General features: G+C 53.5%; 3 protein-coding genes across 8 annotated transcripts in view; 2 read left to right on the plus strand and 1 right to left on the minus strand.

Annotated features, from left to right (window-relative positions):
• Positions 1–5,809, plus strand: part of SLC29A1 (solute carrier family 29 member 1 (Augustine blood group)) — a 34,160-nt gene extending 28,351 nt beyond the window's left edge. For all 4 annotated transcript variants that reach the window (XM_066178409.1, XM_066178407.1, XM_066178410.1 and 1 more), the window contains 5 exons: positions 61–149; positions 292–400; positions 2,309–2,394; positions 4,036–4,235; positions 4,799–5,809. In XM_066178409.1, the coding sequence (XP_066034506.1) occupies positions 61–149; positions 292–400; positions 2,309–2,394; positions 4,036–4,235; positions 4,799–4,910 (596 nt within the window). In that variant the 3' untranslated portion in view covers positions 4,911–5,809. The remainder of the gene's footprint in view (positions 1–60; positions 150–291; positions 401–2,308; positions 2,395–4,035; positions 4,236–4,798) is intronic.
• A 2,349-nt stretch (positions 5,810–8,158) lies between these two features.
• On the plus strand, positions 8,159–15,007 carry HSP90AB1 (heat shock protein 90 alpha family class B member 1). 2 transcript variants are annotated; one of them, XM_066178412.1, is made up of 12 exons: positions 8,159–8,212; positions 8,320–8,466; positions 8,612–8,818; positions 9,115–9,274; positions 9,463–9,596; positions 10,070–10,381; positions 10,819–10,984; positions 11,179–11,369; positions 11,651–11,798; positions 12,065–12,333; positions 12,763–13,096; positions 14,429–15,007. In XM_066178412.1, the coding sequence occupies exons 2-12, from the start codon at positions 8,320–8,322 to the stop codon at positions 14,536–14,538; spliced, it is 2,178 nt and encodes a 725-aa protein (XP_066034509.1). In that variant the 5' UTR covers positions 8,159–8,212; the 3' UTR covers positions 14,539–15,007. The 2 variants fall into 2 exon arrangements, 1 of the variants encoding a protein (XP_066034509.1); XR_010719959.1 differs by lacking the exon at positions 14,429–15,007 and adding an exon at positions 12,439–12,545 and having other exon boundaries at positions 8,160–8,212; positions 12,763–12,831.
• Positions 15,008–16,920: 1,913 nt separating this feature from the next.
• On the minus strand, positions 16,921–23,730 carry SLC35B2 (solute carrier family 35 member B2). 2 transcript variants are annotated; one of them, XM_066180401.1, is made up of 4 exons: positions 23,655–23,730; positions 20,741–20,934; positions 20,300–20,460; positions 16,921–19,050 (listed from the first exon to the last, which is right to left on the minus strand). In XM_066180401.1, the coding sequence occupies exons 2-4, from the start codon at positions 20,895–20,897 to the stop codon at positions 18,112–18,114; spliced, it is 1,257 nt and encodes a 418-aa protein (XP_066036498.1). In that variant the 5' UTR covers positions 20,898–20,934; positions 23,655–23,730; the 3' UTR covers positions 16,921–18,111. The 2 variants fall into 2 exon arrangements, with proteins under 2 accessions (XP_066036498.1, XP_066036497.1); XM_066180400.1 differs by lacking the exons at positions 20,300–20,460; positions 23,655–23,730 and having other exon boundaries at positions 20,741–20,892.
• Positions 23,731–24,205: the final 475 nt, after the last annotated feature.

Raw genomic sequence — 24,205 nt, forward strand, 5'->3', positions numbered from 1 at the left:
ACTGAATTAGATCTGAGCTTCCTGGGGTCTGCTATGCCCTACTTGTGTCTCTCCCCGCAGACGAGAATGGGATGGAGCAGAATAACTCAAAGATCATCCCTATCCACAACCCTGATGAGCAGCCCTCTGTCATTGCTATTTTTAAGAAGGTCTGTGAGTTGCCAGCGAGCCTTGTCCTGCCCTTCCTTCCGGGATGGGCACAGGTGTAGGAGAGCATGGGGAGAGGAGACCAGCCCTGCACTGGTCTCTTGCCCTGTGTTTGGTACCAGCATTTTTCTTTCATCTGCCTAGCTCTGGGTCTTGGCTCTGTCTGTCTGCTTCGTCTTCACTGTCACCATCGGCGTCTTTCCTGCCATCACAGCTAAAGTGTCCACTGTCCTCGGAGAGGGAAACAAATGGGGTAAGTGTGCCAGCAATGGGGTGAGGTAGGAAAAAACTGAGAACAAGGTAAACGGGAGAAAAGAAGGTGGGGCTTGAAGGTATGTGTGGTGAGGTAGCCCTGTCTGAATGCCAGGTGTGTACCAGTGCCACTCCAGCTGGACGGGGGAGAGAAAATATGACAAAAGGCTTTTGGATCGAGATAAGGACAGTGAGAGGTCCCTCACCAGTTACTGTCACAGGCAAAACAGATTCAGCATGGGGGAAATTAATTTAATTTATTTACCAATCAAATCAGAGTAGTATAATGAGAAATAAAAACAGAATCTTGAAACACCTTCCACTTACCCCTCCCTTCTTCCCAGGCTTAAGTTTATTTATGATTTCTTCATCTCCTCCCTCTGCAGCAGTGCAGGGGGACAGGGAATGAGGGTTGCAAGTCAGTTCATCACACATTTTGTAGGAGGATCCGCTGACGGCAGGGAGAAGGAATTCTGCTGACCTGAGATATTCTAGAATACGTGGTTTTATTGCAAGGGTCGTGGGTAAAGAGGGCCTTGCCTTCAGCCACCAGCCTCGGCTGAAAGGAAGTCCCAAAGAGAGAGGGAGAAAGAACAAGGGGGTAAAAGTTAAGAGAGAAAGGAGCGAGGGAGCAAGGTGGCGGGGGTCAGAGAGCAGGGGGAAAAGGTAAGAGAGCGAGAGAGCAGGGAATAGAGGTAAGAGCGAGAGTAGGGGGCAGAGAGGCGAAGAGGCAAGAGCAGAAGAGGAGCTAAGAGAACGAGGTCCTTGTTACAACGCATTATATCTTCTTTTGTGATAAATATTCTAATTTACAGTGACCAACCAATACAAGACACAAAATCCTATAGAATCTACATATAGGCTATAAGAACTACTACATTACCATACTATGTTATATTTTAAACTCTAGAAACTACTCTTTAGACTTTTCTGTTTTGCTACATTGACCTTTGGTTTCTTAGCCAGCAGAAAGGAATTGTTCCATCAAAAGGGATTCTCCTTCAGCTGGCTAGACTATTGTTTTCGGGTTATATAGTAAATAAGACCCAGTATCCTACAACTCAAAGTAAGCTTCCATTTCTATTTCGATTATAGGTTTCATATTTTCAGAATCTTTTGCTAAGCAATCATATTTATAAGGTTTCCCTGATTCATCTTCCCCAACAACATTTCCTCTGCCACTGCTTCCTTCTCACGGGGAGGACATCTCCCACTCTTCCCCTTCTCCAACATGGGGACCCTCCTATGGGAGGCAGTCCTCATTGAAATCCAGTGTGAGTGCTTCCAGCAAACCTGCTTCACAGTAGGGTGGTCTTCCACAGGCAGCAGTGGGTATTGACTCACCGTGGACCTCCTTGGGCTGCAAGGAGACAACCTGCCTCACCTTGGTCTTTGCCACAGACTGCAGGGGAATTTTTGCTCTGACATCTGGAATGCCTTCTTCCCCTCCTTTTCCACAGGCCTTGGTGTCTGCAGAGCTGTTTCTGCTACATATTCTCACTTCCCTCTCTGGGTGCAATTGCACATGTTGAGACTTTTTCCCCCTTTTTAATATGTCATCCCGCAGGCCCTACCACTGTCACTGATGGCCTTGGCCAGTGGTGGGTCTGTCTTGGAGCCATCTGATGTTGGCTCTGTCAGACTTGGGGTTGCTTCTAGCAGCTTCTCTCAGAAGCTGCCCCTGTAGCCCACCCTGCTACCAACACCTTGCCACACAAATTTAATACAGAATGCTGGAAGGGAAGAGGGAACCACTGTGCATGATGCAGACACCAGCCTGACTGGGAGACCATTCCAGGCTTTAGTGGGGAACTGCTGGGACCTAGACCTGAAAGACAGTCAGTCTCCACGCAATGGGTATGAGGGGCTGGGGCACACTGGGCTTGTCACTGACCATCCCCTTCTTCAGGTCTCTACTTCATTCCTGTCTCCTGCTTCCTGCTCTTTAACGTCTTTGACTGGACAGGACGGAGTCTCACTGCCCTCTTCACATGGGTAAGTATGGGGCAGGGAACACATGCCAGGCAGTGTCCATCCCTAGGTCCCTCAACCATGGCTCTCACTGAGGCTGCCTTCCATGGCTTGGAGCAGGAAGGAGGTGCAGAGCTAACTCCTGCTTTGAATTCTAAGCGGAGATTTATGGGTCAGAGCCGACAACCACAGTGTTGTTCTGTCCTCCCACCTCTCTTTCAACATGGCTTGGATAAAGCTGCCTCCTGCATTTCAGCCTCTCTGTAAACAAACCTTCTCTCCAGCTATGCAAACGACGAGACAGGATGGTGACAGGGAAAGAGGGTGAAAGACAGGGCAGCCCAAAATAAAGGGCAGCTGTGTCCTGTGCCAGGCCGCATCTGGCCTTGGCACAGGACACAGCTGCTTCAGATCCTTGTCCTGAGAGCAGAGCAGGGCCATGCCATGTGGGTGACAAATTGTCCCCTGCCACATCCCCTTGCTCTCATCTCGCCAGGATGGGCACGGAAAGGGGCTGTCCTGTCTGGGTCTCTTCCTGCCCCTTCACCCACCCCCCAAGCACTGTTTCCCCCTGTATTGTTCAGGCTGTTTGTTTAGAGAAGCTTCTCAGGACCACGTGCCGCATGGGGTCTGCCTGGGCCTGCCTTCCCCACGGCCTGGAGCTGCTTCTCCCCTGGCCATCACTGCTTGTTGCCTTTGGTCTTGGCCATGAGCCGCCTTGCTTGGTGTCCAGGCCACAGCCTCCATGGTGGGATGACCCAGCAGGAGACGTTTCCAAAACAAGTCTGTGTGGAAAGTCTGACTGCATGTGGTTTGGGCCACATTTCCCTAGTTGGGGCCCCGCTCGCTCTCTTTCTCCTCAAGCAGGAGAGGCAGCTGCTGTCTCCAGTTTGCCCCATAGACATGGTAGCTGGCCTAACCTCAGTTTCCTGCTGTGTCCATGGAGTTTCTTGTGGCCACGCCAGCCCAGCAGCTCCCAAGGCAGTTGTGGATCTCTCCTCACCTCAGACCAGTGAAACTGGCACCTCACAGAGGTGATGAGGCCCGTCTCGTTCCAGGGGCTGCCTCAGTCCCAGCTGCAGGGACAACACGGGGATGGTACCTCCTTCTTTGTCCCAGCCTTAGTTGCTCAGGAACTCTGGTAGGATGCAAGGAGACTGTAATTCAGTCCATGCCTTTCCCAGCACATTCCAAAACAGCCCCAGCATAATCCCTTTCCCAGATTTCTGGATCTTGCCCTGCTTGGCTGGGGGATGGCGAAAGACACTGAAGAGCTGGCTAAAGCCCAGTTTGCAGGCGCTGAGGTGCCAGAGGGGATTTACCTCAGCCGCCCTTGTTTAGCACGCTGGCTCACTGCATGAGCATGCACAAAGCTCTCTTGCCTGCCCACCTGTTGCCAGCAAGGGCTTAACAGTTGCCCACAGGCCTGGCTCAGTATTTTGGCTCTAGTGCTGCTTCAAGTCACCTGCAGCAGGGCTTTCGGACCTAGAACCTACTTATGACTGCAGGTGGTGATGCTGAGATTTGTTGCGGCCGAGAGTCTCTCTGTGGCTCCTCCACAGCCCTGGCACAGCAGGGACAGCCTCTGTAGAGCCCCTGCCAGCATGCCATGGGATGGGGAATGTCCAGTTCTCAGCTGCTCAGCAATCTGTGTTTTTCTCCCAGCCCGGGAAGGACAGCTGCCTCCTGCCAGTGATGGTGGTCCTCCGTGTCATCTTTGTCCCTCTTTTCATGCTGTGTAATGTGAAACCCCGTTACTACCTGCCTGTTGTATTCTCTCATGACGCCTGGTACATCGTCTTCATGATCTTCTTCTCCATCTCCAATGGCTACCTGGCCAGCCTTTGCATGTGCTTCGGGCCAAAGTGAGTGCGAGCTGGGGACAAGGGAAGGTTTGGGTATGCCCCCAGATGCCAATCCTGGCAGGACTCCTGGAGTCTGGCTCTGCCCAGCTCTGGCATCTGGAGAAGAAGCCACAGGCACAGAAGGGAATTGTCACAACCCACAGTGTCCCATCTCCCAGGCTTGTGCCTCCAAATCCTAGGGATGAGGAAGCTATTTGGGCTCTCCATTTTCCCCACCTGCCACAAAGGGGAAGGGGCTGGATGGAGCAGGGATCTGGAGGCTCCCCTCCAAAGCATGGCACAGCACCCACAGCAGGGTGAGCAGCCTTGCCCAGCACAGGCAGCACAAGGAGCCCTGCAGGGGTCAGAGAGGGATGTTCCTGGTGCTGGGAGCTTCAGGGTGGCCTGCCTGGTGCACTTTATGAGCCCACAGTGTGGAGACTTGGGAGTTCTTGTAGCTCTGGGAGCCAAAGGGGACTTCTTCTTGCCATTCCTGTGCTGCAGACAAGCCTCCCAGCTCCACTGAACAGCAGGGCACTGGACATGCATCCCGAGGATGGATCTGACACCTGTTTTTCTCCTAGGAAAGTGCTTGCGCATGAAGCAGAGACAGCTGGAGCTGTCATGGCGTTTTTCCTGTCACTGGGTTTGGCCCTAGGAGCTGCTGTCTCCTTTCTGGTCCGAATTCTCATCTAGCAGAAGCACACAGAGGGTGCAGGAACACCAAGAGATGGCTCTGCATCCTCCACTGAGGCCCTGGACACCTCAGCACTGTGGGGAAATAACAGCTCACACCTGTCCCTGCGAAATCACACTGCCACAGCAGACATTACACCCAGGGGCGGTTCCACTCCTGCAGGGCTGGCCTGGTTCCTGCCATGCTCGGCTGTGCGATGCCTTCAGGCCTATGTGCCTTCTCCTTCCCCATGCTGTGTGTGTTGTAAGACCCCCGGGATCTCCAAGAGGTCCAGCTGCCTCCCATGTGGCATAACTTCCCTGGCTCAAGGCCAAAAGCCATTTTCAGCCTCTTCCTCTCTGACAGAGTGAAAAGCTGGTAACCAGTGTTACTCCTTCTCTTGCCCTTGTCTCCAAAGCACCTAGGAGATTCTCTCCTCTCCTTCTAGTGGGCCTGGAAATATCCCACACCCTTCTTCCTGCTGGTAAGACTTGTGAATGGGGAAGAGAGCCCCAGCCAGCCTCGCCATCCCTGCTCTTTGCTAGACGCACATCCCCCTGCCCAGTGGTATCCCAAGAGTGTAGACATCTGTGTCCCAGCCACAGAAAGAGCCAACACTGTGGCTAGGCTGAGGGAGGAGGAGGTCTCCACACCCCACCTTCTCCCCCTCTCCTTGCCTCTGTTCCCTTTTTTTTTTTGGTGATTCTGACATTGTTTGTTTTCAGTCTCCTGACTGTGTGACAGGAGGTTCCACTGTGGGCTACAAGAGGAGAGGCAGCAACTCCCTTCCCAACAGAGCTGCCTTCCCTACCCACCTGTGCTACAAGGGACGGCCTCGCCTCTCCCTTGGCTCTCCTGTCCCTTGTTGTGTAAATGTGTCTATACAGTTGCCATTTTCTATAAAAAGAACAAAATGCTCCTTTGGGTGTGTGTTTTTGTCTCTGTCGCCACAGGGGGGAGGGGCTGTGGAGGGTCAAGGGTTGAAGTGAGAAGGCACCGGCGTTTCCTTGGCATCCTGTGGTCGGTCCCCTGCAAACAGTGTCAGATGAGGAAATGGTGTGTCCATCCCCTGCAGTCAGGCCCAGCTATGAGGACACAGCCGGCATGGGGAGGGGATGGTAGAACCATAAAATCAGAATGGTTTCAGCTTGCAAGGGGCCTTGAAGATCATCCAGTTCCAGACTCCCTGCCATGGGCCACAACAATTTCCACTACACCAGGCTACATCCAGCCTGGCATTGAAGACTTTGAGGGATGGGGAATCCACAGCTTCTCTGGGCAACCATTCCAGTGCCTCACCACCCTCAGGGTAATAAATTTCTTGCCCAATATCTAAACTTTCCCTCTGTTTGAAACCATTCCCTCTTGTCCCGTACATACATACTCTTTGTCCCTGTCCATCTTTATTGTAGGTCCCCTTCAGGTACTGAAAGGCCACAATTAGGTCACACCAAAGCCTTCTCCAGGCTGAACAATCCCAATTCTCTCAGACTTGCCTTGTGGGAGAGGTGCTCCATCCCTCTGATCAAGTTGATGTTCCTCCTGGGGACTCTCTCCAACAGGTCCATGTCCCTTCCTGTGCTGGGGACCCCAGAGTTGGATGCAGCACTGCAGGTGGGCTCCCACCAGAGCAGAGGAAAGGGGCAGAAAACTGTCCCTTGCCCTGCTGGCCGTGCTGCTTTGGATACAACCCAGGACACCACTGTCTTTCCGAGCTGTGAGTGCACGTGGGAACTCATGGCCAGCCTCTCATCCACCAGCAGCCCAGGGATGCTGCCCTCGAGATACACCAAGGGGCCACCTACACCTGTGATAAAGAGCAGATGCGCCTTCACATTTTGAGGTGCCCTGACCTGCAGCACAGCACCTGGGAGCTTTCCTTGTGCCTGGGAACAGCCAGAGTGCCACCTCCTGCTCCTCGAGTGAACTACAGCAGCCTGCCAGGGGAATCCCCCTCCCTCTGTCCCACATCATTCACAGCCATCACCTCTTTGCACCACCAGGCACCAAATCCCATGTGGGAGCTCGGCTCCCCTCATCCCATTTCCAGCTTCCTCTGCTGGTCAGGGCTTTTGTACCCACAGCTTCAACACAGAATCACAGAACGGATCAGGTTGGAAGGGATCACAGTGGTCTGGTCCATTATCTGGTCATCATCTCCACATCTGGTCCAACATCTCTGCTTAATAAGGGTCATCCTACAGCACAAGGCACAGGATTGTGTCCAGACAGTTCTTGAGCATCTCCAGTGATGGAATCTCCACAATCTCTGTGGGCAACCTGTTCCAGTGCCGGGTCACCCACACAATAAAGAAGTTCTTCTTCATACTCGGGCAATTTCCTGTGCATCACTTTCTGGCCTCCGCCTCTTGTCCTATTGCTTGGCAGTACGGAGCAGAGCCTGGCTCTATCCTCAAACACCCTCCCTCGAGATACTTAGAAACATTGATTAGCTCCCCTCTCGGTCATCTCGAAGCTGAACAGGCCCAGATGCCTCATCCTTTCCTCTTAAGAGAGATATTCCTGTCCCTTAATCATCTTTTTTACCCTCCTCTAGACTGGCTCCAGGGGCTCCATGCCTCTCTTGAACTGAGGAGCTCAGAAGTGGACAGAGTACTGCAGATACTGTAATGGTAAGGCTTAAGATTGATTTATATTATTATTTCTCTTGGACACTGAAAAGACAACGTCTCTAAACACTGTTTCGCAACGGCGACACGGGCCTGCTATACACTCCGTCCCTGACACCTTCTGTCCCCGCCCCCCGACCGCTGTGCTGCGTTTATAGGCAGCCTCAGGCCGGCACAGCTACGCGGCGGCCGGCCTCGGGGGGGCTGCAGGATGGAGCCCGGGCACTGCGGATTCCCGGTTCCCTGCCCCGGCCATGGAGCCGAAGAGGCGCCGCCGTAACCTCTGTGGAATACTCTGGAAGTGTCTTTCTACCCGCAGCTGTATTCCTCCGCGACGGGGCGCGCAAAAGAGTTCCTCACCGGGGCTCCCCGCCGCCCCTCGCCGTGGCGCTCGGAGGTCCCGGTCCTGCGGCACTCCTAGCGTCGTGGCGAAGGGCAACGGGGAGTCGCGGCTGGCGACCGCACAGAAGCAGCATGGAGCCGAGCGTTCATTACGCGCCCGACCCCGCTATGGCCGCCGCTAAACGGCAACGCCGATAGCTCCCACACCCCATCCACCTGTGGTTCGCCGGCCGAGACCCCTTTAAGGCGGAAGGGTACCATGTTCCGCCAGGCTCCTTCCCCGCTCCGTGCCTATAAAAAGCGGCCGGTGCGCGTTGTAGTTCTTTCGCCGGTTCCGCACGTCTGAGACGGTAGGGGCAGGACGGGGGACGGCGCTGGGCCTGGTGCCCCCACCGCCCCCTCCCTGGTTCTCATGCCCTGAAAATGCACTGAAAATAGGCGTGTGTTTGCTTTGTAGATGCCCGAGAAAGTGCAGCACGAGGAGGAGGATGCGGAGACCTTCGCCTTCCAGGCGGAGATCGCCCAGCTCATGTCGCTCATTATCAACACCTTTTATTCCAATAAGGAGATCTTCTTGCGGGAGCTCATCTCTAACGCCTCCGACGTGAGCCCGGGCGGGAGTGGGCTCCTTCCTCTGCCGGGGGGTCGGGGGGTGCCGATTCCTGGCTCTCCGGGAAGGCTGATGCAGGGGAGGGACGGAAGAGGATGTTGAGTAGGGAGGCCATGTCGAGCATCCCTCTCTCCTCTAGGCCCTGGATAAGATCCGCTATGAGAGCCTGACCGACCCCTCAAAGCTGGACAGTGGGAAAGACCTGAAAATTGATATCATCCCCAACCCCCGGGAACGCACATTGACCCTGGTGGACACTGGCATTGGGATGACAAAAGCAGACCTCATCAACAATCTGGGCACCATTGCCAAATCTGGCACTAAAGCCTTCATGGAGGCCCTGCAGGTGAGTTGCCTTTGGCTTCATGCGTTCCCTGGGGTCACAGGCTGGCACCGAATGTACAAATAATAATAAATAAGTAATAGAAAGTCCTTGCTGCTTTATTTGCCGTGGGAACTGTTGGCCTACCCAAGTGTGCTCCCCTCACCTTTCCAACACCAGGGAGGAGCTGAGGGTAGAGCTGGTTGCCTGTTGGCACTTGCATGTTTTTCTTCGTGTGCTTGACCCAGTTTTTTGCTGCTGTGAATCAGTCGTAGACATTTTCTATCTCCACACTTAGCAGTTGCTCTCTGCTTTCACAGGCTGGTGCAGACATCTCCATGATCGGGCAGTTCGGTGTGGGTTTCTATTCTGCCTACCTGGTGGCTGAGAAGGTGGTTGTCATTACCAAGCACAATGATGATGAGCAGTATGCTTGGGAGTCATCAGCTGGGGGCTCATTCACTGTCCGAACTGACCATGGTGCGTATTGTACAAAACACCACGCACATTTTCCTGCCAGAAGCACCCCTTTTGGTGGTGCTCCCTAGGGCTGTGCTGCACTGTCAGCCACACTGGTTAATGCTGAGTATCTCACAATATTTCAGCTTGAGGAGCTAGTCACTCTTGCTCTGCCCTGAAATACTAAGGTTTCTCTGCCCACGCTGCAGGTGAGCCCATTGGCCGTGGCACCAAAGTGATCCTGTACTTGAAAGAGGACCAGACTGAGTACTTGGAGGAGCGTCGTGTGAAAGAGGTGGTGAAGAAGCACTCCCAGTTCATTGGCTACCCCATCACACTCTATGTACGTAAGAAAAGGACTGTGGGGACCAACGGGAAAGCTGGAGGCAGGGGTGGGTGGTGTTAGAAACAGGAGCACAGAAAAGGCCCAGTGTACCTCCCCTTCTGTAGTTCCTGGCTGCTGGGTACTGAGCAGTGGTGCTCTCAGCTTCTGTGGCCAAAGGTTATTTGAGGCTGGGGGCTTATTGGAGGTGGGATCTTATTGGATCTAGCCACACTTTAAAGGCTTTTAATCTCTGCAGCTGAAGAACATCTTAAGTCAACCATGGAAAAAGAAGAGTTTCCTGCCATTTGTCTCTTCCCAGATGCAGTTTTTGGTTGCATGATGAGGGGCTTTTGAGTACCGGTTCCAAGGACTTTGATTCCAGATGATGCATTTGTTTGGCCTTGGAAGACACCATTTTTCTCATCTGGAGCAAAAGGATTTTTTGGTAACTTGGGGCTAAACCTGACTATTGTGTGTTTCTTTCTCCACAGCTGGAGAAAGAACGTGAGAAAGAGATCAGTGATGATGAAGCAGAGGAGGAGAAAGATGAGAAGGAGGAAGAGTCAGTGTCCAAAGATGAAGAGAAACCTAAAATTGAGGATGTGGGCTCTGATGAGGAGGAGGAGGGAGACAAAGGCAAGAAGAAAAAGACCAAGAAAATAAAGGAGAAATATATTGACCAGGAGGAGCTGAACAAGACCAAACCAATTTGGACCCGCAACCCTGATGACATCACCCAGGAGGAGTATGGCGAATTCTACAAGAGCCTCACCAATGACTGGGAGGACCACTTGGCTGTCAAGGTGGGTGCTGGGCTACCCTGCCTTCCACGGGGAGGCAGAGGGCCCCTTTCCAGCCCTTATCCAGAGTCACCACAAGGTTGTGCCTCTGTGGGACTTAGCACTCAGGCCACTTGCTGATGGAGCAACCTGCACTGTGACTCCCATGCAGGTGAAGGATTGGGACTACCATAAGCAAGACAGGAGGATGTGGGGGCTCAGAGAAGCACTGACTTCTCTGTCCAAGCCTGCTGTATGCCAGAGAATCTTGGCACATAGGGGATAGTGGGCTTGAGCAGGAGGAGACACAGGCTGCTTGGATGCTAGAGATGATGCTGTGCCCCCTTGCCAGCCCCAGTGCTGAGGAGTGGCAGTTGAGCCTCCCTGCTGCGGGAGCTGGGGACGGGAGAAGTGGAGAAGTGGAGCACCCCAGCAGCTGTTTGTTTTTTCTGGTTCCACAGCACTTCTCTGTGGAAGGGCAGCTGGAGTTCAGGGCCCTGCTTTTCATCCCACGCCGTGCCCCTTTTGACCTCTTTGAGAACAAGAAGAAGAAAAACAACATTAAGCTGTATGTGAGGCGGGTCTTCATCATGGACAGCTGTGACGAGCTCATCCCTGAATACCTAAGTAAGAGCCCCCTGCCTCAGCCTCCCAGTGCAGAGCTGGGATCCCCACAGCCTGTGGCATCACTTCCAGTACAAAGAGACTGGATGAGGTGGTAGCTGGTGTGGGTGCATAGCAGTCAGTGTTTTAGCTCTTTTCTTTATGTGTTGAAGCTCAGAATCCTTAACCTGACACCTGTGTTCATTCCTCCCATGCAGACTTCATCCGGGGTGTTGTGGACTCAGAGGACCTTCCTCTGAACATCTCTCGTGAGATGCTCCAGCAGAGCAAGATCCTCAAAGTGATCCGCAAGAACATTGTGAAGAAATGCTTGGAGCTGTTTTCTGAGCTGGCAGAAGACAAAGAGAACTACAAGAAATTTTATGAGGCTTTTTCCAAGAATCTAAAGGTGAGTTGAGCACCCTACAGCTGGAGGAGGGAAGGGCCCCTGACCCATCTGCCTGAGGAGCAATCTTGTTCCTATGCTGTGTCTCCTCTGCATGGATGTTAGGGATAAAGGGAGTGGTTCTTGCAAATGCCTTGGAGCGCCTTTGTGGGCGTCTGTCCCCTCTGGCTGCCCTAGGCCAAACACTCAAATGATCAGGAGCTGGGCAGATGGCTGTGCCTCAGGGGTGGCCAAGTGCATCCAGATCCTATCCTGGAGACTTCATGCATCTCTTCTGCCCCCAGTTGGGCATCCATGAGGACTCCACCAACCGAAAGCGCCTTTCGGAGCTGCTGCGGTACCAGACATCCCAGTCAGGCGATGAGGCGACTTCGCTTTCCGACTACGTGTCCCGTATGAAGGAGAACCAGAAGAGCATCTACTACATCACAGGTGAGCCAGAGCTCCTCTGAGCCTAGCAAGGCAGAGGCAGGTAACCTGCTTATGAACCGTAATTTAAAACACTTCCTGCTGCCTTTAGCAGGTCATCCCTGCTGATTTAGAGCTCATTCCTGGGGGCTGGGGAAAGGCCACCAGGCCTAGGACCCTGGCTGCCACCAGTTTTATGTTAGGGGTCCCAAGTGACTGGTGGTGTTTGCCCTGCTGTAACCAGCTCTTCCCTCTTGGTGATGTTCCATTTCTACCCTCCACAAATACAGGGGAGAGTAAGGAGCAGGTTGCTAACTCAGCCTTTGTGGAGCGTGTGCGGAAGCGTGGCTTTGAGGTGGTGTACATGACAGAGCCCATCGATGAGTACTGCGTGCAGCAGCTCAAGGAGTTCGATGGCAAGACCCTGGTATCAGTCACCAAAGAGGGGCTGGAGCTGCCTGAGGATGAGGAAGAGAAAAAAAAGATGGAGGAGAGCAAAGCCAAGTTTGAGAACCTCTGCAAACTTATGAAGGAAATCCTGGACAAGAAGGTGGAGAAGGTGAGATGGGCAGGGAGCTTAGCTCTGAGCCAGAGAGAGGAGGGCTGGGTCCTCCGTGCTGCAGGTGAGGGCCCCCGCTCAATGCATGCCTCTCATCTCCTGCAGAGGAGCCGCTAAAGGAGACTGGAGGGCCCAGCATGCACCATCTTGCTCTAAGCAGCCAGGCTGCAGGCGAGGGGCACTGACCCAAATACGTGCATTGATGGGAGAGGGTAAGTGTGGGAAACGTGCAGTGGGTGCTCTAAATGCTGGCTGAGCTGTCCAGATTAGTCTGTGCAGCAGTCCTGGAGCTGCTTGGAGCATCTCTGCTTGCTTTGGGGTGTCCCCAGGTGAACCAAGGGCAAAGACTTGGGCTGTAGTGCGCTGTGGCTGGGCCCACTCCAGGGCTTATGGGGGCCTTGCGGAGCTAACCCTTGGCTACGTTGGCAGGTCACTGTCTCAAACCGGTTGGTGTCGTCTCCCTGCTGCATCGTCACCAGCACCTATGGCTGGACAGCCAACATGGAGCGCATCATGAAGGCTCAGGCACTGCGGGACAACTCCACCATGGGCTACATGATGGCCAAGAAGCACCTGGAGATCAACCCTGACCACCCAATTGTGGAAACCCTTCGCCGGAAGGCTGACGCTGACAAGAACGATAAAGCTGTTAAAGATCTGGTAGTGCTGCTCTTTGAGACTGCTCTGCTGTCCTCTGGTTTCTCCCTGGAAGATCCCCAGACCCACTCCAACCGCATCTACAGGATGATCAAACTTGGGCTTGGTGAGTATCCATGCAACTTCTCAAGCCTGCAGCAGGCCTGAAAAGCAGGTTAACTGGTCAGGCTGGTGTCTTGGGGCAGGGGGAGGCCAGTAAGGGAACCATGCTGCTACGATGTGCTGAAGTGACTCTGTACATAAGGTGGCCAGGAGAGAGTTTAAACCTGGAACCCAAGGTACTTCAGGAGGGCTCAGGATTTTGGGTGGACTGCCCTGTCCTGCACACCACCAGGAGCCACCACCAGGATGTTCAGATGATAAGCTGAGGCTTTTTTTTCCTTCAGAGTAAATGAGAAAAGCCTGTCATGGCTGATGTGACCCATCTGGTGAAACAGCTTGAGCTTGCACACAGCCTTTTCCAAGTTCACTACTTAGGTAAAAATGTAAAACAGAAGGTGCTGTGGCTTGGCACAACTAAGTAACTCTGCTGCCTAGTCTCAGTAGGAGTAGGGTCTTTTATTAGACAAGTTGCAGGTAAGGGGACTGTATGGTAGTACAATTTTCTGTTCAGAGTATAATGAAACTGCAACCTGCAGTGTTGGAAACTCTAGAGTCTTGCAGCTGCTTTAGTTGTGACTTGACTGGATTTACTGCATTTTTCTCTAGAGAAATGTTCGTGGCTTAAAACATATTCTCCTGGCTTAAACTCCAGGTTTTGTGGTGCTGGGTGACAAGTCTTTTGTAATTAATCTCTGCTGGCTAAAGGAGTGCACTCTAATGGCATAGGTAGTATCCATATACTAGTGTTGATGTTACTGGGAAGATGCTACTGATTCAGGATTAGTGGAGTTGAGAATAACTTGTAACAATGGTGACTTGCATTTATTATTTTCTAGTCTGGAAAAAAGGAGACTGAGGGGTGACCTCATTGCAGTGCACAGCTTCCTCATCACTGGAAGCTGAGGGGCCTGCATTGATATCTTTTCTCTGGTGACCAGTGACAGGACCTGAGGGAAGCTCATGAAGCTTTGTCAGGAGAGGTTTAGGCTGGGTTTTAGGGAAAGGTTCCTTACCCAGAGAGTGGTTGGCCAAGGAACAGACTCCCCAGGAAAGTGCTCAAGCACCAAGCCTGCCAGAATTCAAAGTGTTTGGACAACACTCTGAGGCACACAGTGGGATTCTTGGGGCTGTTCTGTGTAGAGCCAGGAGCTGGACTTCAGTGATCCTTGTGGGTCCCTTCCAATCAGAATATTCTCTGATTCTGTGAACTATGGGATGCTAATAGCCCCATTCCTCAGGCTGGGAGCAGGAGCCAGGCTTACTCTGGGAGAGGCTCTACATCTGGGATCAGGTATCATTGGGAGGCCTTATCTCTTCCTTTCCTCCCCTCTCCCAGGCATTGACGAAGATGAGATGACTGCAGAGGAGCCCAGTGCAGCTGTCCCTGAGGAAATCCCCCCTCTGGAGGGAGATGAAGATACATCCCGCATGGAGGAGGTAGACTAAAGGAGGGAGGTCCTTCCTTCACCTGCCAGACCTCTGCTCTATCCTGTTTGCTTAGAAGATGGTCTGCTCCCACCAGCTGCTACTGACTTCTTGGTGGTGTTTGTTGTTTTGGCTCTGTTTGGTTGGGGTTGTTTTTGGCAGGGTGCAGGAGGGCATGGTTCCCCGTTTGTTAGTAGTGATTCAGGTAGCCTGAGGCCTGTCTGTTCTGTGTCTTTCTGCTTGTGTAGGAACAGCTGAGGGGAGTGGAGGTGTGAGGAGGCATCAGGCTTTCCCTCTCCCCCCCTCATGGAATGTCCCATGTTACCAGTAGGCATCAAACACTGTCCTTACTCCATTGGGTGGTGGGAGAGCCCTTCCTCCAAACTGCTGCCTCCCTAAAGCCCCAGGATAGGATAATGTATTTTTGCTGGTTTTGTTTGGTTCTTTTTCTGCTTTTTTGTTTTACTGGAATTAAAGAATTGATGATTTACATGGTGGGGTGCCTTGTGTTTCATGCCTACCCTACTGAGGAAAATGTCTCAGCCTGTGCCTGAGGGCACTGGACTCTCCTGTGTTGTCTCCCATGTGCCCTGACTGCTTTTCTGAGCCCTGCTTTAGGTGATGTTTATTTCTTCCATGCCCTGGCAAGATGAAGTGGATGGAAGGAACACATGACCTGCTGTGCAGGTGGGGTCATCTCCAATGAGCAGTAGTTCTCCACCTGGAGTCCTGCATGGCCTCCAGCCTGGGAGCAGACTTCCAATCTGTGTGGGTCAGCTGGGAGAGCTGTGCCAGGGCCTGAGCCTGGGCTGCTGCTGGCTGGTTTGATCTGAACACCTCTGGGGCAGGACAGTGGCAGGAGCCATCTGCCTGTTCCACTGCAGTGTGGAGCAGGGTGTAGAGTGACAGCTCAGGACTGAACTCAAGCTGCCTCTCTTCAGCTGTTGGGCCAAAGACTCCTTTCCTCCCACCTCCAGCCTGCCCTTTCTGGCTTTTGGAAGCCATTGGGTGTTGGGCAGTATCTGGCTTCTTTCCATCTGTGTCCTAGATGACAAGCCTGGGACATTACCTCTAAATGAGCTGCCCCTTGCACTGAGCTCTCACTCTGTGAGGTTTGTCACCCTGGGCCACAATGGTCTTTGGGGTTTGTCAGGGAAAAGTGACATCAGCATTAAGTTCTCTTGCTGCCCACATGCCAGCTGCCATGGGCACAAAATAGAATGGGCTTTAGCCAGTATCCATCGTCAACAGGGAGACAGAGCCTGCTGGCATCCCTTGCTGCACACCAAGACACTGACTGTGCTGCCAGTGTAGCAGCTGTTTGGGTGCAGCCTGCCAAGGCAGTGGTGAGCTGAGCTAGCAAATTGTTTACAAGCAGGGTTTCTCTCTGGCTAGGAAGGTGTTGCCAAATACCGAATCTATAAAAATTAACTTTTTAAGTTAATGTCCTAGGTTTTCTTTTTCCACTAATGTTTTGTTTAAATCTGCATTTATATTAGAAAGGTTATCCCACTGTATCCCATTCCTAACCTGGCAATGTGAGTTTTTGTTATTTTGTTTGTTTTTAATGAAAGAAAATCACATTCCATTTTCAGTCTGTCAGCAGATGGTGGGTGCAGACATTTGCATGGATTTGTAGGGCAGGATGAAAAGCTGTGAGGTTGCACAGGCAACTCCAAAAACTCAGAGGTAGAAAAGGAGCTCAGGTAAAACTGCTGGAGAGCCAAGTGCGCTGAAGCCTGGGCTGTGCTCAGCACCAGCTCTGGTATCCCTCCAGGCTCAGCTAAGTCACCACTGTCCCTAGTCTCCTCCTCTGTTTCTCTTGTAACCCTCCCCTTTCCTTCCCTAGCTGTGCTTGGCCCCTGTTCTGTCTCTGACGCCAGACTCGCTCTCACCTCACGGTTTTTCACCAGGCCTCCCACACCTGTACCAGGAGGATGGACCATCCACACCTCCATCCTCTCCTGGCTCTGGCTGCTGCAGTACACCTCACAAAGTGCTACAGCACCAGTGGCCCTGGCTGGCAGGTGCTCAGCAGGCTTCTGTATCAGCTCTTGGTAGCTACACCCACTGGGAATTCCTTAAATTGCACCATACAGGGAACCTAGGGGCCAAACTAGACTCAGGCTAATGGCTCCTTCACCTGCCCACCAACATTCCAAACCTGGTTGTCCTCCCCAGTTGTGTGTACAAGGATCTCCTGTCAGGCCTTGCAGCTTTGAGTGCAACCCTGGTTGCTACCAGCCTTGGCAAAGACAGAGAGGCACCTCTATTTGGAAGGCAACTTTGCTGTGCCAGAGAGACTGAGGGACAGAGGAAGAGTTGGAAATGTCTTCCCTCCTTCCAGATACATGGAAAAAAAAAACCCAACCAACCCAAAAAAAAAAAAAAAAACAACCCACATTTAAGCCCATGGCACTATATGCAGCATATTTTTTAATTTAATAAAATAAAAAGAGAAAAAAGTTGCCTTTCAAAAGTACCAAAACCTGCTGGTTTGTCAGTCAGGTTGTGCTGATGAGAAAAGGACTGACCAATAAAACCCAGGCTTCTGGGGAAGAACAGCTTTCACTGCTCCATCCCCTGCTGACTGTGGAGCAGGAACAAGGCACCCCAAGTGGGCTCTGCCCCATGTCCCAACCCTCCAGGCACAGACTCTGGCCAGCCCCTGGCAAAACCAGGGCCAGTGCCTCCAGGTGGCAGCAGCAAAAAGTGGAGTTGTTTGTGCTTGTCTGAATGGCGACTACGAAGCCCAGAAACCACGGCACTGAGAGACCCCGAGGTGGTGCTGGGGCTCCTGGGCAGCGCAGCCTTTGGCCAGTAACAGCAGCAGGTGTAGCCAAAAAGCAACTTCGAAGGATTCGGCAAGCCTTGGAACTGTCCAGCTCAGGTGCTGCATAAAAATCAGCCTGGGCTGAGGGGAGCAAAGAAAAGTGTCTTGGAGCAAGGGCAAAGAACTGATAAAACCGAACTGGGAGGTACTGGCTTTCACTGCAGTGCCCTCCCAGAGCAGATCCCAGGCCTGGAGTAGGACAGGCTGGGAGTCCTTCCCTTGGCTGTGCCTGGACTACCCAGAGCCCCTCCTGGAATGGAGGAAGAGCACTCCCCACCCTTTGATGGGCTCAGCTTGGGATGCCTCACTCAGAGGCGTTTCAAAAAGAAACCTAGTGTTTTACTTGCTGTTTTCTCCTGCCAAGCTCTGTAGTACTAACAGAAATGGAGGAGCATTAGCCAGAGGCAAGGCAGTGCCAGGGAAGAGTTCCCTTGTTCACCAGTGACTTCGGGGGAGAAGCCACAAGGCAGAGGTGGGGCAGGAATACCAGCAGCCCCATGCTGGTGTGTCCCCAGGCCTGTGCCTTGGCTGTAAGTCTTTGACCTTTTAAGGCAAATGGAAAGGTTTGGAGCTACATCAGCCCAGTGCATTTTCTGGGCTTGTTCCAGCCCCTTTCCCAGGAAAAGCAGGTGGAAAACTGAGTCACTGGTCCTGCCTATCCATACCCCACTCTTCTCCTGTGGGTTCTGAGAAATCAAGCAAATACCCTCGAGCAGAGGCAGGACAGCGGGCATGGCTTAAATGCCATGGCCTCAACTTCCTTAGACCTTTTGTACAGGGGTCTCGCCTGGTGGGAGCTTCTTACTGCGCTTCTTCATGCGGCTGCGGGCGTAGACACGGAGAAAGAGGGCCATGAAGACAACAGCTATGCCCAGCCCACCCACAACAGTGACAGTGTGCCCATAGATGAGGCAGGACAGGAGGATGGCAAAGGCCTGCCGGAGTGTCATGATGATGGTGAAGACAGCTGCCCCAAACTGGTTGATGGTGTAGAAGATGAAGAGCTGGCCGCAGGCAGAGCACACGGAGAGCAGCACGGCGTGGGCGGTGAACTCAGAGTGCCGCGCCATGAAGCGCAGCGACTCCAGCAAGGCACCTTGCTCCAAGAGCGAGCCCACGGTGAAAAGGCAGGAGAAGACATTGACGCCAAACATCATCTGCACGGGAGACATCTTGTAGGTGAAGAGAGCGTCCTGCCAGTTGGAGGTGAAGCTGTCGAAGATTATGTAGCCAGCCAGGAGCACTATGCCAGAGAAAGTGGTGACAGTGGACACCGTCCTGTTAGGAGCGCTGGAGAGCAGGAACATGCTGACCCCCACGGAGATGAGGGCAGCAGTCAGGTACTCCCAGTACTCATAACTCTTACGCGACACCAGTTTGCCCATCATCATCACTGGGATCACTTTGGAGGCCTTGGCCAGCACTTGGGTGGGGAAGCTGATGTATTTGAGTGCCTCATACTGACACCAGCTGCTGAGGATGTTGGAGAGGGAGGCAAAGGAGTATTTGTACATAGGAGCCCCGTGGCGTGGCTGCTTGGTCAGGGCGCAGTACAGACCAGCCACTGTGAAGGCCAGGATGCGGTTCATGAACACGAGGAATTGGGAGTCCTTGAACTTCTCACCAGGGTCTGTTTCAGTGGCACCATATGTTCTCGTCATCACACGCTCCTGGAGGACACCCCATGTGAGGTAGGAAGCCTGCAAAGCAGCAGGAGCACAGGGAGAGTCAGGACCCACAACAGCAGTTGCCAGCAACAACAGGAAGAACAGACCTCAGGAGATCTTTGCTTTTCCCAGTGTTGCCTCATCCTCTGCATGGCAATGCTTACCCGAGACAGGACCACCCCCCACTCCAACCTGTCTGAGGGAACCCACTGTCCCATGTCCTGGTTACAACCAGAAACATCCTGTTCCAAACCACATCTGCTCAATGTGCAGGGGGGGAAAAGCCCTCAGTGCAAACATCCTGGTGGGAGCGAACAGTTACGCTTTGAACTACTTTGAGCCTGTGGAACCAGACTGACCGAATCAGGGAACATTACTGATACACAACTGCGGTTTTGGTGCCAGCTCCCTGCGGCAGCTCCTGGCAATTTTCCCAGTGGCCTCTGCATTGGTTTTCACTTCCAGCTCCCTAGGCCTGGTTTTTACATCCAAATCAATTCCAGTTTCAAAACCAGCAGACAAAATTGTCCATGGGGGATGATCACTGTCCTGGTTGTCATCTCCACAACTTTTGGTGCAACAACACCAAGCCCCTCACAGAAGTAACAGAGACTTCCTTTCATCACACATCTTCCAAGAAATTAAGACACAGAGAGATGGAAGAATTCAGTAGCCCACAGCAGTCTGACTGGGCTGGGGGAGTGGGCCAGAGTGTGAGCTGTTTCCTGGCTGCAGGACACCTGGGTTTTTCTATCTCAGTGCCCACATTGCTATTTTTTGTCCTCACAGACCAAAAAAGTTGCCCTTCATAATGATGCTCAGGCTGTAGCTGAGACTTGGGGAATCTAAGATTTTAAATTCCTGTTTATCTGTAGCTGAATTAAGTATTTTCTCTCCAGTACTCAAATTCAATCCATCAAGGCAGAATGCATCAGCCCCAGACGGTGACCCACACGAGAGCCTGGGAGAAAAGAGGGCTCAAACTATCTGCTGATCTGACGTTACGGCCAGAACAACAGCAGCCTTAACAATCTGCTGAATCGCAGAATTTTCAGAGGCTCTAGAGGACTGCGATCAGAGAGACAGAATGCTCAAACCCAAATGACAAAAGCTAAATGGACCTCCACAGCCCTTGGAGATGGACTATCCTGTCCCAGCCTCCAACCCTGCCTTGATCAAGGACAGCACTGCATCCTAAGTCTTCAAGGAACTGACAGTCACTAACCCACTGGCCACTTCCTCCTTCCAGAATGGGACAGCCACACATGCACAGCACCCCTACCTGTAGGCCAGCAGCACAGAAGAGCAGCTTGAAGACCTGTCGGGCTGTGGAGGACTCTGTGGGCTCTGCTCGGAGTGGCAGGGAGCCATCGTCCTGATGTGCAGACTTCACCTCAGAGCCAAACACACATGACTTGATGATAGGGAAGCAAATGCCTCGGCCTAAACAGGGTAAGAGAAGATGGAGACATGTTTAACCAAAGCCTGGGCACCACATGCTGCACCAGCTTGAGAGGTGAAGCCTCCCTCCTCACTAGCCTCCAAATCTGCTGGCACAGAGAAATTTGTTTCATAATAGCAGCTGGACAGCACTGGGACACAGCTCTGTGAGTGGCTCAAACCTGACAATGCAGGTTGGGGAAACAACCTGAGTGGGGTAGACGGAGGCAGGGCAGAGAGCTCCAAGGGATGCAGGAAGTGGAAGGGAAGCTCCTGCTCCTACCTGTCTCCAAGTAGTTCCTTCTCTTGAAGTACTGGATGAGGAGGAAGCCCGGCACCACAATACTCGCATAGCCAGCAGCATTAACAAAGAAACGGAAGAGCCAGAAGTCCCCCCATGAGTCCTGCAGGGCAGGGACAATCTCTTCACCTGTAGCCATCGTAGGGAGGGAAGCCAGCACCAGGGGAAGGCGAAATCTGTGAAGAGAGAAAGAGGCAGGTGGTGGGCCACTGGTACATGGGCAGCTCCACTCCACATGCCTGTGATACCCACCCATCCAGCCTGATCCTCTTCACCTGTAATGCGGCCACCCAGACCCCACTGCAGTGACAGCAGTGATGCTGGCAGCACACAGAGTAGGAAAAGTCCCCTGGAGCTGAAAAGCACAGGCCAGACATATATGTTTGCTTCTGTTAAAGGTGGTTGCTCTGGAACATGTAGGCTTAGAACCTTGGGTTCCCAGGATTAGAGAGAACACTGCTGTAACCATCTGCTTTTGACTACACTCCAAATGCAAGGAGCACTTCACACCTAACAATTTAAAATTTAGCACAGCTTTTGGGTGGAAAAGGAAAAGGTCACTGAATGGAAAAATTGACTCCTACCTAGAAGTTTATGTTTCAAGCCTGTGGCAATGAGCAACCTTCCTCTGCAAGCAAACAGTTTAGAGCTTTCCCCTCCAGCTATACCAGGTGAGTGGAGGAGAGGCAGGGTTTGGGGCTGCCAGCCTTTCCCACCTCCCCATGCAGCCCTGGAAGTGTGCCAAGGCACTCCTCACAGCTCAGAGGAAATTACCAGGGTTCACCCGCTTAGCAAAAAACAGCCAGCAAGCAAGGCTGGAAAGGAACTTTAATATCAGCTGTCTGGCTGGGATTTTACCAGGACCATGCAATGAGGTATAGCTGATATTCTTCAGCTATAGCTGTAGGAAGTGGTCTAGACAGTTTAAAACAGCCTTAATAGTCCTTGAAGGAGTTCTTCCCTTCACTGTCCTCTCTGCCACAGAGGCAAACCTGCAATATTCAGGGACACCAGGTACTCAACAGAATGAGCCACCAGGCAAGCACTCCCTACACTCAAGGCCGCCTCGCCTGCATCCTTCCCCCACAAAGCAAGCTGCAGCTTTCTGCATCAGGGTAGAAGGTTTCCCTGGTCCATACTACATCCCTGCCCCAGTTTTGTCAGTGGGAAAAGCCTCCCAGTTGCTTTGGGGGCCAGGTCAGAGTGCTGTGGGCAGGCTACATAAACACACACCTGAAAAGCTCCTATGACTGAAAGGGATAGAGATGTTAATTCCTCCTCCCCCAGAAACAATAGAGTCAGAAGAATTTAGGCCCTATTTAGGGGTTTACCTGGCCCCAATATTGTATAGATGTGACCTCTAGTAGCCCCCAGAGGAAACTCAGGGATCTAGAAACTTAAGGGCTTTAAAGGCAAGAAAGTCCCCTGCCATTTCATGAGCAAGCACTCCCACCAACCACTTGTCCCCTTGGAAAAGACCTCAGGGACTTTTCTCGTCCTCAGCTACTGTGGCCAGGCCTTTGGAGTTCAATAATCTAACCAAAGCTGAGGCTGTGTTTCACCCAGAAATCTCCCTTCTGTGACTTAAAGGACATAGAAATTCCCAGCCCAGGGAGAGGAGTAAATGCCTAGGGGTGGATTTCTTTGCCTGCTTCCTACTTCTCTGTCTCACTGCTCCTCTAGAAAAGACGGTCTGCCATCTCCACTCCATCTCTCCTGCCGCAGGGGCATCATCACAGGCTGTACAGGTGCTGTGGGATGTAAAAACAGGGTTCGGTGCTCACACCTGGGACTGAAGCTGCCCATGTACTCCTGGGTTTGTCCGTATTAAGTAAACCTGGCTGCTGGTGGGGTGCCGAAACGCCGTTCACTTTTGCAGAAGTCAGATATGAACGACAGGGTCTGTTGCCACATTTGCCACTTGATAGGGTTCGCGAGCTCCGTTCAGCACGACTGCGCCTGCTGTTACCCAGCCAGCTCCCGCGGCGCTGCCAGGGGAGGAGAATGAGCTCCGCTCTCCCACAGCGACCGTGAAGAGGAGGCTATGGAGGGACAATGGCTCTCTATGCCTGAGCTAGCAATTCCCAGGCCCCGAGAGCTGACTCAGTGCAGCAGGCCCTGCCCTCTCTGCCGAGGCTGGGAAGAAACAGGGACGCCAGTGTTACAGGTAGAAAGCGGGGGGGCTGAGCAGGCAACATGCAGAGGCATGAAAGGAGCCTTAGTCTGCGAAGCAGCCCAGGAGCCGAGACAACGGCCGGCCGCTGCTCCCCTGGGCAGTGCAAGGGCAGCTCTCAAACGCACCGCTTCAGAGCCGGCCTGGCAGCCAGCCCTCTGCCTGCGGTGCACCATTTGGGTCCCGGGGCTGAAAAAGATCCCTGCCTACAGCCCTGATACTCTTGAGCGCGTCTCCAGCGCCTGGAAGGGCAAAGGTCAAATGGAAGCTTGGAGCTGACAACTCCGTACTAACATCTCGGAATTTCGTGTCCGCTCCCTGTCCCTGTTCCCGTCCCTGCACGCAGCCGGGTGGCAGGGGGTGTCTGCCATTGTCCCCCCAGGGCCGCCGCCTCTGCCCAGGGGCTACGAGCAGAGGCACCGGTCTGCCGCTCCCCGCCGGCCGTGGGGCAGCCTCCGCCGCGGGGCTCCCGGGAGGGGAAGAGCCCTACGCCTGCCGCTCCGGGCCTTCTCTGCCCGAGGCTGCGGCGGCCCCGCGGGAGAGGCAGCGCCCGGCCGGGCGCGGGGCGATCGTGGCCCCGGCGCCGCCTCCCTGCCCGGCGGCCACGTTCGCAGCGAGCAGGCCGGCAGCGCGGCAGCAGCCTTCGCCCGCCCCCGCCGAGTAGGGCAGCTGCCGCCCACGGCCCGGCCCGCCCTCCGCGCCCGCCCTGGCCTCGTTACCCACCTGCGGACCGGCCCCGGCCCCGGCCCGATCTCGGCCGGCTCCCCTCGGCTCCGCTGGCGGCGGCGGCGGAACCCCCGCCCGGCGGGCGCGCTCCGCGCCCTACAGCGCCCCTGCCGCTCCGGAGGGACCGCGGCGGGCGGGGCGGGGCCGCGATCACGGGATCCATCAGGTTGGAAGAGACCCGAGATCGTCGACCCGACCTGTGACCGAACACCTCACCATCTCAACTAGACCATGGCACTGAGTGCACAACTAACCTTTCCTCAAACACCTCCGGGGAAGGTGACTCCACCACCTTCCTTGGCCTGTCTATTCCAATGTCTAATCACTCCTCCTGCAGATAATTTCCTCCTACCATCCAACCTAAATCTCCCCTGGCACAGCGTGAAGCTATGTCCTCTTACCATGTTGCTGGTTGCCTGGGAAAAAAGGCCGATCCCCACATGGCTACACCCGCCTTTCAGGGAGGTGTAGAGAGTGACAGTCTCCTTGAACCTCCTTTCCTCCAGGCTGAATACCCCCAGCTCTCTCAGCAGCTCATCATAGGGCTT

This window comes from Chamaea fasciata, unplaced genomic scaffold (assembly GCF_029207755.1).
Source record: "Chamaea fasciata isolate MVZ Bird 193981 ecotype frontalis unplaced genomic scaffold, bChaFas1.0.hap1 SCAF_3, whole genome shotgun sequence".
NCBI lineage: Eukaryota > Metazoa > Chordata > Aves > Passeriformes > Sylviidae > Chamaea > Chamaea fasciata.

Excerpts from the sequence above, each read along its gene's own strand:
- HSP90AB1 (XM_066178412.1), top strand. The coding sequence starts at position 8,320 with ATGCCCGAGAAAGTGCAGCACGAGGAGGAGGATGCGGAGACCTTCGCC. Across the intron at positions 9,275-9,462 it reads CACTGTCCGAACTGACCATG|GTGAGCCCATTGGCCGTGGC; the intron begins GTGCGTATTGTA and ends CCCACGCTGCAG. Across the intron at positions 10,985-11,178 it reads GCTCATCCCTGAATACCTAA|ACTTCATCCGGGGTGTTGTG; the intron begins GTAAGAGCCCCC and ends CCTCCCATGCAG.
- SLC35B2 (XM_066180401.1), bottom strand. The coding sequence starts at position 20,897 with ATGGCTACAGGTGAAGAGATTGTCCCTGCCCTGCAGGACTCATGGGGG. Across the intron at positions 20,461-20,740 it reads AAGGAACTACTTGGAGACAG|GCCGAGGCATTTGCTTCCCT; the intron begins GTAGGAGCAGGA and ends TACCCTGTTTAG. Across the intron at positions 19,051-20,299 it reads TCTGTGCTGCTGGCCTACAG|GCTTCCTACCTCACATGGGG; the intron begins GTAGGGGTGCTG and ends GCTGCTTTGCAG.